Source organism: Elephantulus edwardii, unplaced genomic scaffold, assembly GCF_000299155.1.
Source record: "Elephantulus edwardii isolate Elephantulus edwardi_28Jun2011 unplaced genomic scaffold, EleEdw1.0 scaffold00055, whole genome shotgun sequence".
NCBI lineage: Eukaryota > Metazoa > Chordata > Mammalia > Macroscelidea > Macroscelididae > Elephantulus > Elephantulus edwardii.
Window position 1 is genome coordinate 9,588,030 of NW_006399805.1, and position 11,067 is coordinate 9,599,096.

The window sequence follows — 11,067 nt, forward strand, 5'->3', positions numbered from 1 at the left end:
CTCCTCTCGGCCCCGGCCAGGCGCGGCGTCCCCGGCGTTCCTGGGGTTCCCGGAGTCCCCGGCGTTCCCGGGGTCCCCGGGGTCTCCGACTCCAGCGTGCGACTGCCCAGTGGCTCCATCGGGAACTCGGACTCCGCGCGCTCGGCCGGTTCCATCCTCCGGGAGCGCGCGCCTGGCCCAAATGGGAAACGCCCGCGCCCTGAGGCCGGGCCACGCCCTCTCCCGCCCGCCGCTGAGATTGGCCGGGGCGGACGCTGCTGGCCACGCCCCGCCCCGTCCTGGGAATCCCGCGGGCGGGAGCGCGGGGTGGGGCCGAGGTGACCGCGGCGCACGGAAGGGGCTGCAGGGTCCCACGCGCCCACCTGCTCCGAGCCCCGAGCCCGCCCGGCTGGCCCTCCCGCCTCGGACCACTGACCCACCTCCTGTAAGGTGACCACTGTGTGGTTACAGTTCGGGTCCCAGAAAAAATTAGCGCATCCACGGGAAATGAGGGCGAGGGGGCGCGCTGCGAAAAACCTAGGGAGTCAGAGGTCTCATTAGGGTAGTAGGGCTTGGGCGCCAGCCTTGGAGGAGTGACCGGGGGAAGAAGTCCCAGGACAGCGGACTCTGCAGGCCCGAAGCCCACTGACACTCTCCTTGTGGTTGAGAACCCACCCACGCACGCAGACACCCCGCAGGTTTCCAGAGGCTGAGTCGCAGGGGAGGAGATTGTCCGTCTTTCAGAGAGGCAGCCCCTGTTAGCAGCGCCACTCTCTGCGCGTTAGGGAAGATGATTCAACACATTCGGAAATTACAAAACAACATCACGTGCAAGTGAAATTGTGCTGAAGATCTCCAAAAACTGCCTTAGCAGAAAGAACATCAGCCGGTAACTGCCAGGTATTCAAACTGAATTCACAACAGGTGGTGGAACACAGCAGCGCAGCTGATACCGGAGGGACCCTGGCTGCCCGCAGAGATGACCAGGACGATGCTTGTGTTCTATTGACCATGCAAAGACATTTGAATAAATTATGGGTAACACTGAGAAAAACAGGAGTTCCAAACCACTAATTGTGCAGCAGGTGTGTGTGTGTGTTTATTTTATTGGGAAAAACATGTTGGGGGTACAAGGAGGTGAGGGTTGGGGGCAGAAGGGTGAGGATGGGCAGGGATGAAAATTGCAGGAGTGCAGTTGCAGAGCTACACAATTTGGTTGGTGGGGGGAGCAGATGAAGGAAATGAAAAGGATCCAGTGGGGACCAGATGCTACAGGGGAATGGTAATCATAGTCCAGTGGTGATTAAACAAACTGTCTTATTGATTTGGGAACTGGACGCAGACTCTCTGGCTTCTTCATGCTGAACAGGGGTGTTGATCTGAAGGGGGAAAGGGAGGACACGTTATGTCCTTACTGGTGGTCTTGGGTTAAAACTGCTTGCCTTCTTGTTCTGTTAGAAGATATTTTCCTGTCATTTGCTCCCCTCTGTACTGCAAAGTGTTTTCCCAGGTGGGTCCAGTGGGGATGGCTGATTGAACCCAGAGGCTCCATCCTCCTTTGCTTCCTTAGCTTGCAGTTGCATTTCCTTTTTGTCACTGGAACTGGGTTCAGGATCAGGTCTGGAGTAAAACTCAGTGTTAAGGCTACCTATAGGAATGGTTTGCTTGGCTCCATAGTCAACAGTCTTGGCAACAGCAGCCAGGAAATTAAAAGGTGCATTGCCTGCTGTTAGGGACCTCTCCAAAGTACTGAAGAGCAATGGTGTCTGTCTGGAGACTAGTTGCGTCTGATACAGGCCATGGTCTTCGCAATCACTTGTTATGCCTCAGAGAGTTGGACAATGACCAAGGAGGATAGAAAGGAGAATTGATGCCTTTGAGCTGTGGTGCTGGAGAACAGTATTGAAAATACCATGGACTGCTAGGAAAACAAACAGATTTGTCCTGGAAAGGGTTAAACCGGGTGGCTCCTTGGAGGCAAGGATTCTGAGGTTCCGTCTAACATACTTTGGACATGTTGTGAGGAGAGACCGGTCTTTGGAGAGGGACATCATGCTTGGGAGGGAGGAGGGACGGCGCAGGAGAGGAAGGCCCTCTATGAGGTGGATTGATTCAGTGACTGGGATAATTGGGATGGGAGTGTCAGAGACAGTGCGATTGGCACAGGACAGAGCGGAGTTTAGGGCTGTTGTACATAGGGTCGCTATGAGTCACAGGCGACTCGCCGGCACATAACAACAACAACAACATAGGAAAGGGAGCAAACCTAGAGAGAACAAACTTGTGAGTTACAAATAGAAGGGCTTTGTGGGTGTTGCTTTAAGGTTTACTAGGGGAGAGGGTGGCGGAAAGTAGCCTGGATAAAATTCTCTGAATACCCTAGGCATTTTTTTCTACCTGGGGATCAGATGGCACAACCTGGGGCCTGAGGAGCTCATGTGCAGCAGTTTTATGTTTAATCCCTTTAAAAACCTATTTTATGTGGGGGGTTACATGCTATGGATGACAGACAACACATAGAAGAGAATATAGATAGAAGGAGGCCACAAACCACAGCTGTGGATTCTCGGGTGGCCATATGGGCTTCCACAAGGAGACTGTCTTTATGCAAATCCCTAAATGAAAATCTCATTTTTAAAAGATGTTGTTTCAGCTATGATAACAGAGTTCTCTCAAGTGGGTGGCTTGGACAAATGTATTCTCATACGTTTTAGGAGGCTAAAAGCCCAGTGTCCACTCCTTCCATCTCAGCTCACTGTCCTTCCTTTTGATCTCTGAAGAAGATATTTTTTTGTTACTGGGATTTTTCATAGTTAGAGATATTTTATCTCTAAACTAGAGATAGTTGTGTTTTATGGCAGTGCTCTGTAATCAAACCCTCCATACTGTCCCTGAGCCTGTGAAAGCTTCTTCCTCACAACCCACCGTCTCCCAAAACTCCCTGTCGTCACATCGATAGTGACCCTCGGTGGTGTTAGGACGTTTGAAAAGGAGTTTCCTTATCTATCCGTTGCTTTAGCTTCCTCTCAGGGTGTGATCTCCAGCTGCCTCAACTGCATATACATGGCTCATGGTTGATAGATTCAAGACCAACATAAGAGAGGCAGCTGACCAGACAGTAGAGAGATTGTGGTGAGGTGGGCCTGGTGGAGCTGTAGAGTCAGAGCCAAAGGATGTGCTTGCTGGCTGATAGAGGAGACCAGAGGTTTCATGAGTTTGTGTTGCTGGGCTGAATCTAGACTTGCACTACGATATCCTTGTCCTTCCCCTGCCCCCTATAACCTGTTTACCTAATAAATCCCAAATTTTTACAATGAACATTGAACTTGGTGATTAGTAGAAGTAGGTACAGGGGCATGTTTCACTTGTAGCTGTTATTTTGGTACTGTGTATATTGTTGAAGGGGACAGTTCCCCTTAATGAAGTTAGTAACGGTCAGACCTGGCCTTCCCCATGTTGCCGTGCTGTTTACACCCTCTATCTTGTTTCCAAGGCTGTAAATATCAAGAGGAGTTGTTGTTGTTATGTGCCATAGAATCACTTGCAACTCATAACGACCCTGTGTACAAGAGCCCTAAACACTGTTCTATCCTGTGCTAACCTCGCTGTCTCAAACACACTCATTCCTACCACTCCACTCACAGAATCGATCTATCTCATTGAGGGTCTTCCTCTCCTGTGCTGTCCCTCCACTCTCCCAAACATGATGTCTCTCTCCAAGGACCAGTCCCTCCTTGCAACATGCCAAAGTATGTTAGGCAAAGCTTCAGAATCCTTGACTCCAAGGAGCAGCCCGGCTTCACCCTCTTCAGGAGAAACTTGTTTGTTCTCCTAGCAGTCCATGGTATATTCAACACTCTTCTCCAGCACCACAGCTCAAAGGTATCAATTCTCTTCCTATCATCCCTAGTCACTGTCCAACTCTCCGATGCATAGCATGTAATTGTGAAGACTATTGCCTGGATCAGGCGCACCTTAGTCTCCAGCCTGATGTTGTTGCTCCTCAGTACTCTTGAGAGGTCCCTCACAGCTGACTTTCCCAATGCAATTCGTCCCTTGATTTTCTGGCTGCTGTTACAAAGAGTGTTGACTGTGGAGCCAAGCAAACTAAAACTGTTAACTATCTTAATCTCTTGGTCATTCATACTGATGAATCTTTGTTTTCTTAACGTTGAGCCTCAATCCATATTGAAGACTGCTGTCCCTGACCGTCTGCAGCAAGCGCTTCAGGTCCTCCTCAGTTTCAGCAAGCAGGGCTGTGTCATCCGCATAACACAGGTTGTTGATGATTCTTCCACCAATTCTGATGCCACATTCCTCCTCGTACAGCCCAGCATCTCAGATGATCTGTTCTGCATACAGATTGAAAAGGTATGGAGACAAAATAGTAGACTGATGATTTTTCTTCTGAGGCACTGCTGGTGGATTTGAAATGCCAGTTTTGCATTTGAATTCCCAGCTTTTTTCAGCAGCATAATAGTCTGTGGAATGGCCTTTGTGGGCCTGAGTGAGATAAAGGATTCCACAAACCACACTCTACATTACAGCCATGCCCCCGTTTCACCAATCAGCCTCCTGTTACAGACCACACCCTAGGGGAATTTCCCTTCTTGGACCTGGGCTGTATTCACTCCACCTTTAATCTTTTTGCAACTATTTGGTTTATTAGATCATGGGGAACACTGTATACTTTTCCCACTTTATCATTATATGTATGTGTTCTAGGGGAACACTATTAAGTCTGTGACATAGAACATTATTTTAAATTGTTGTTTTTAAGTGCCGTCAAATTGAGCACAACTCATAGCTACTCTATGAATAAAAGACCTTAACCATGTTCTGTAACTATTGTTGTTTCTCTAAGTTCATAGAATTTTCAGAGGCATGTTGTTTAGAAAGTGGCTGTCACTCCTGCTTCCAAGCCTGTCTTAATCTGGGAGCTCCATCAAACACTGTTAACCATGTGTTACGGCATTTGAGATGCCATTGCCACAGTGTTCAGTATCACAGCAATCTCAAGTTTCCTCAGTTTAGCAAACTTCTCACCGCCATCAAATTGGACCCAACTTGGAAGCGGATTTCCCCAATGTAATTAGTATATTGCTTGTTTTCACATTTATATTTAAAAAATCATCAAGCTGTTTACCTGAAATTCAAATTTGAACTTCCTGGAAGTGCTTGCTCCGTGCCAAGAAATCTGGAAGACAATTACTAGCTAGCTAATTACTGGAAGCAAACTAATTGGTATAGAGTCAGAACTGACTCATAACCAGCTCTCCTCTGGGTTTAGAAGCTGTAAATTGCACAGGAGGAAACTGTCTTTTTCCTCCGGGGCTGCTGGTGGATTCCGACCAGGTGAGAGTAAGCACAGCTCCCTGTGGACTACCCTTTCAGGAATTAGAGTGTACAGTCATAAAATTCACTATAAAAAGGAAAATTATTAAAATAGATGCAAACTACAGAGCATAGCATACTTCCTTTCCCTTTCCTGTCCTTCACAAACGTGGTACTTTTTAGAGATTGGAGGTGTGTGGTGACTTGTATCCAGCAAGTACTCTTTCACACAACACATACCTGCTTCATGTCCATGGGCCACATTTGCTCATTCCCTCAGTATTTCCAATTCTTGACAAAGGGTCCAAGGGAAATGGGGCTGGTGCAGCCTGAGCAAATGACTGAGAACGCAAAACACACGGCCACCATGTTGATTCCAACTTCCAGCTACCCTCCACCAGGTTGACAGCATTAAGACAGTAAATCAAGGAAGGTGACTGCCATGTGATTCTTTTCAGATTCACTCTTGGGCCCCAGGGACACCCCAATGCCTAAGTCCGCTGGCCCCAGCACTGAGTAATGCTTCCCCTAGAGGACTGTGGAGTTTATCTTTCAGAATGTCTTTTTCTAGACATCTGAATCTGACCTGACCATGTAGATGGGCGAGACTATGCAAAGGGTGTGTGTGTGTGTGTGTGTGTGTGTGTGTGTGTGTGTGTGTGTGTTAGCTTATCCCCAAGGGATTGGGTGCCTCACCATTCCACAAGGGGATTGATCAGTCTCAACAATCTACAAAGAGATTGTCTTGTCAATAAGTTAAACAACTATAGGCACAGAATTAGTGCCATTGAAAAGGAACCAAGAGAATGTAGGATGTCCTTTCTGCTCTAGCTACGCCTATGACTGCAATAGCCATGACCAAACTGTTGACCTGATAAGAGATGAAACCCTGACGGGGAGAGTCAATATTGGCAGGACTGGGAACTTTGCTGGACAGGTTGGGGAGTAAAACCAATAAATATTGGAAGGACTGAGAACTTGGAAACACTGGCCTCAAGTCACGAGGCTTGAGGCTGAGATGCCTGCGTGCACTTTTCAGGAGTTGCCTTGACTGTATTCTGCTGTTAATCTGGATTATAACCTTTTGACTTTCCTAGTATGCTATCACATTGGATTTTGGACCCAGGAAAGAAGTAAGATTGGTGTTGAGTAGAAAGAGACACAGGAGTATGGGAGACATGTCTAACCTCATTGGAATTGGTTTTATGTTACTGATGCTGGGACCAGCTTCCGGGAGAAAAGCATTGCTCATTGTGTCACGGCTCAGTGTCTGTGGGCAGAGCCTGAGGCTCTCTCCATGCCCGTCCAGGTCACCAGCTCCTCCAGGAAGTGGCCCTGGTCAGCACCTGGCTGCTTGCCGGGTTCTGGGCAGGGAGACTGATGGTATCTGGCCTAGCTGAGCAAACAGAAGCAGTCTTACATCAAACCATGGATGACCGCCCCCACAGAGGAGCACCTACCTCCCCTGAGCTGGTGTTACCCCTGGACCCTCCCAGAGTCACTGGACACCTAGTGGAGGGGAGGGAGTGTCTCTGCATGACCAGCTCCCCCCTGCACAGACCACGTCACATTCCAACTGTCCAGAGCTCCAATGTCACTTAGTGGCCACTCCTCCACCCTCCCAGGTCCTTGTCTAAGACCTTGCCAGGCACTGTCCGCACGCATAACCTGAGGTCACTTGCTCCCTTACTTGTTTGACCCCCTGTCAATCCTGCTGTATTCCTGAACAGGGCTAACATGCCCGTCCCTGCACTTACCTAACTCTGATGACGCTCTGGCCTCGGTTGTAACACATCCTCTCTGCTCTCTTCCTCTGTCATCACACGGCACAGCCCTCTGTCCTCAGGGTCTGCACCTCTTTCATATCACAGACACATCAGCCATGCAGGATCAGGCCCGCCCCACTCCATGCCAACCTAGCTGATGACCGATGCCATCATCTGCACACTGACCGAGGGTGCCTTGTTGCAGACCGAGAGTAAAGTAATGAAATGAGACAGAACACCAAAAGTGAGATAAAACAGAGCATAAAAACCAGGGGACCAGCAGTTCCAACGACTGAAGTATCACAAGCCAAGCCTCTCTGTGTATTTAGTGAGAATCAGGGGAAACAAATCATGAAGAGAATTCTCTTGTAAGTGAAGCCAAGTTTTTCTCTATTGTCAACCTAATGCTTTAGCTCAGGAAGGAAGTATTTCACAGGTATTAACTCTCCCTCTGCAGGGGGTCCCTAGCTGCCTCTTGTCTGCAGGAAGCAGGTCATTTCCTGTGATCTGTCACAAGAAAACTTTCAACTTATATTTTGTGATTCCTTCAATTCCCGTTTAAGCATATGGTTTATCATATCATATTTGGTATGAAATTTGGCTTCCCACAGTATCTGATACCACCTGCGTCATGTCCACCAAACTCACGGTCATGGGCATCTAGTCTATCTTTTCTGGGAACAAGTTCAGCCCATCTCAGCGACCCCTGCACACAGGGATCCTGGAAGACAGAGAGGAGCTGCCCATGGGGCTTCCCAGGGTATCAGCCTTACTGGAAATGGACTGCCACATCTTCTCCTGTGGAGAGGCTGGTGGCTTTGAACTTCAGACCTTCAGCTAGCAGCACTGCACCACCAGGGCTCCGGTGACCATATAATGATTCTCCAGGTTTTCAAACCAGGATCCAATCAAGGGTCACGGTTGCAACTGGTCATTACATCCATTTCCTGTTTGTAATAACTAAGACAAGATGGTACTAAAACAGCTGTTGGTGGTGCCGTTGTTGTTACGTTGTTGTTGTTACGTGCCGGCGAGTGGCTTGCAACTCATGGCAACCCTACGTACGAGATCCCTAAAGCCTGCTCTATCCTGTGCCAACCTCGCCGTCTCCGATACACTTATTCTCACCACCCCAATCACTGAATCAATCCATCTCATCGAGGGTCTTCCTCTCCTGCACCGTCCCTCTATTCTCCCAAACATGATGTCCCTCTCCAAGGACCAGTCCCTCCTTGCAATATGCCCAAAGTATGTCAGACGAAGCTTTAGAATCCCTTAATCCAAGGAGCAGCCCGGCTTCACCCTCTCCCTGACAAACTTGTTTGTTCTCCTAACAGTCCATGGTATATTCAACACTCTTCTCCAGCACCACAACTCAAAAGTATCAATTCTCTTTCTATCATCCTTAGTCACTGTCCAACTCTCCGTAGCTGGGAAGATTATAGCCTGAATCAGGCACACCTTAGTCTCCAGCCTGATGTCATTGCTCTTCAGTACTCTTGAGAGGCCCCTCACAGCTGATTTTCCCAATGCAATTCGTCTGTTGATTTCCTGGCTGCTGTTACCAAGAGCGCTGATTGTGGAGTCAAGCAAACTAAAACTGTGAATTATCTCAGTCTCTTCACATCCTGTACAAAACAGGACACTGCCATTGGGGTGGGGAGGGGCTTGCTCAGGACCAACGGACTCCTAGTGAGGTGCAGGAAGCCACCTGATTCTTAGAACCCTTTCCCCCTCTACTACATCGCAGACCTGGAGTCCACTAGCTTGGAGACCCCTTTGCATCTGGTCTGCTCCACCCCTATCGCGGGCTGGGGCCTCAGGGCTGACTTTGGCTCTGGTAATCCTGTCTTCAAATTGTCCATTGTGACCAATGCCACTTCACCTTCCAAGTTTGTCCCCTGTCACCAGAGACACTGGTCATAGCTGGGGGTGGTGAGGCAGTTTCATTCCTGCCTTGTTCTGTGGAGTGTCCACAGCTAGAGGGTGGGGACACCCCTTGGAGGGACATTGCGGGTGAAGGTAAATGTAAACAGTGGCCGGGAAAGTGTCCTCTCAGGTGCACTGGCTTGTCTTTGGAGAGGCAGGGGGCCAGTTCTGAATCACTGCTGCTTTCTCTCTGTGTCCCCACGGGTGTGGTCTCTGCCAGGGTGGAGCACCCCTCCTGAAACACTCTCTGGTAAGATTCAGGGCTGTGAGTAACTGTGTGCGCGGGCAGGGGCGCTCGTGTGGACGCTGGTGTGTATCATAGAGCGCAGGACCAGAGACGCCTGCTGCTGTCCAGGGGTTTGGGGGCCGGACTGCACCCAGCAGCAGTGTTGTGAGTGTCTCACCAGGTGCCGGCACACTCACCTCTTCCAGAGCTGGGCGACCACCAGCCCAAGCTGGTCTCTGGAGAAAGAACATTTGGGGAGGACAGGAGCCAGGTGAGGGCAGGTGGTGGAGCAGGGCTGGGAGAGGGGGTGTCTTGGTCTCCTTTTGCTGTGAGGTAAATGCTGCAAAGGCCTTAAACAAGGGGAACCTATTCTCTCCCTCAGCTGCACCTCTCCTGAGGACCTCTCCTCGGGTCTGCAGAGCTGGCTGCCTGTGCTGCTCCTCGTGGTCCCCCTCCCCCTGGTGACCTGGCGTCCACTCTGCTCCTTTCAGGCCACATCACTCACAGGGGTCACCTTTAGGATCTAGGCTGCTCTGGTGTGTGACATTAAAACGTAACAAACAGCCCTGCTTCCAAACAGGAATTTGACAGATAGTTTGGGGGACACAGTTCAACCTATAAAATGCCCCCACCCTGGCTTACCATCCTGGATGAGTTGGACCTTGGAACATCCCTAAGAAGCTCTACGAACACCCCTGGACTCTGGCCACCTCACCTGCTGAGCTAGTGACCGACAGACTAGCCGAGACCTGGTGGCTTCTTGGCTCCATGGAGATTCACAGACTCCACAGATTTAGACTTGTCTTCAGCTTCTCCGTGCACTTTGTCTCCTGACACCCCTCATCTCAACACACAGGGTTTCCCCTAGGTCAGCTCCTCTCCCACGTGGCTGAAGCTGCGACCTTGGAGCATCCCCTCCCCAAGGTGCCCCGGGATTCAAAGAACAAGACCATCGTCGGCATGAGACACCACTCAAGTGTTTGGTCCAACCAGCTGTCTGCAGAGCCGCCCTGGCTGCAGGGGGCAAGGGGAGGCTAACTGCCCTCCTCCACAGGCTAACTGCCCTCCTCCACAAGACCCTGCACTGGGTCTGGACCAGCTGAACGATGGGGTCGGAAGCCTTAAATCAGAATGCACAGTGCACCGTGCTGTCACTAGAGGGCGACCTTGGCCAAGGCAGAGCTAGTGCTGCCGCAGCCGCAGGTACCACTGGACAGCTTTGCCCCCCACGTGTTGTCTGTAGCCTGAGCTTTAAGGGCTGGAACCCTTACTGCTGCTGCAGCTCCTACTGCTCCCGCGGCTACTTCTGCTGTTGTACTGCTTCTACGAGTGTCACTGCTGCCTCGACACTGCGGCTACTGTCCCTGACGCCTGGTGCTACCCCTACTCCTACTATATCACTGCTACTACCACGACCTCCACCACTATTACTGCTGTTAGTTACTATGTGGCTCTGGTGGTCTGGTCAGTACCGAGCTGCGCTGCCAACACAAAGGGGGTTCCAATCCAGTGCTACCCCATGGGAGACAGGTGGGCAATTTCCTTTTGTGTGATTTACTGCCTCTGAAAATCAGCTAGAATGTGAGCTATGCGTCAGTTCTGACTAGATGGTACAAACCCAGAGTATGGCCAAGCACAGTTTCAGCTGGATTTTTTGATTCTTGAACTTTACTGCATCAATATTTTCTCATTTTATTGAATATTGACATAGCCACAATTTTTAATATCTTTTCAACCTGTATGCAGAACAGATTATCTGGGAGGCTGGGCTCTATGAGGAGAAATGTGGGGTCAAGATTGGTGGATGATTTATCAACAATCTGCGTTATGCAG

At 49.9% G+C, this 11,067-nt stretch overlaps 2 protein-coding genes across 2 annotated transcripts in view; one reads left to right on the top strand and one right to left on the bottom strand.

The window, feature by feature from the left end:
• The window catches only part of KLRG2 (killer cell lectin-like receptor subfamily G, member 2), a 7,444-nt gene extending 7,289 nt beyond the window's left edge, over positions 1–155 (bottom strand). Inside the window, exon 1 of the mRNA XM_006887220.1 lies at positions 18–155. Coding sequence (XP_006887282.1) covers positions 18–155 — 138 coding nt within the window. The remainder of the gene's footprint in view (positions 1–17) is intronic.
• Positions 156–181: 26 nt separating this feature from the next.
• Positions 182–11,067, top strand: part of LOC102854676 — a 32,973-nt gene continuing 22,087 nt past the window's right edge. Inside the window, exons 1-4 of the mRNA XM_006887221.1 lie at positions 182–424; positions 7,234–7,291; positions 10,103–10,257; positions 10,517–10,764. Of these exons, the coding sequence (XP_006887283.1) occupies positions 182–424; positions 7,234–7,291; positions 10,103–10,257; positions 10,517–10,764 (704 nt within the window). The remainder of the gene's footprint in view (positions 425–7,233; positions 7,292–10,102; positions 10,258–10,516; positions 10,765–11,067) is intronic.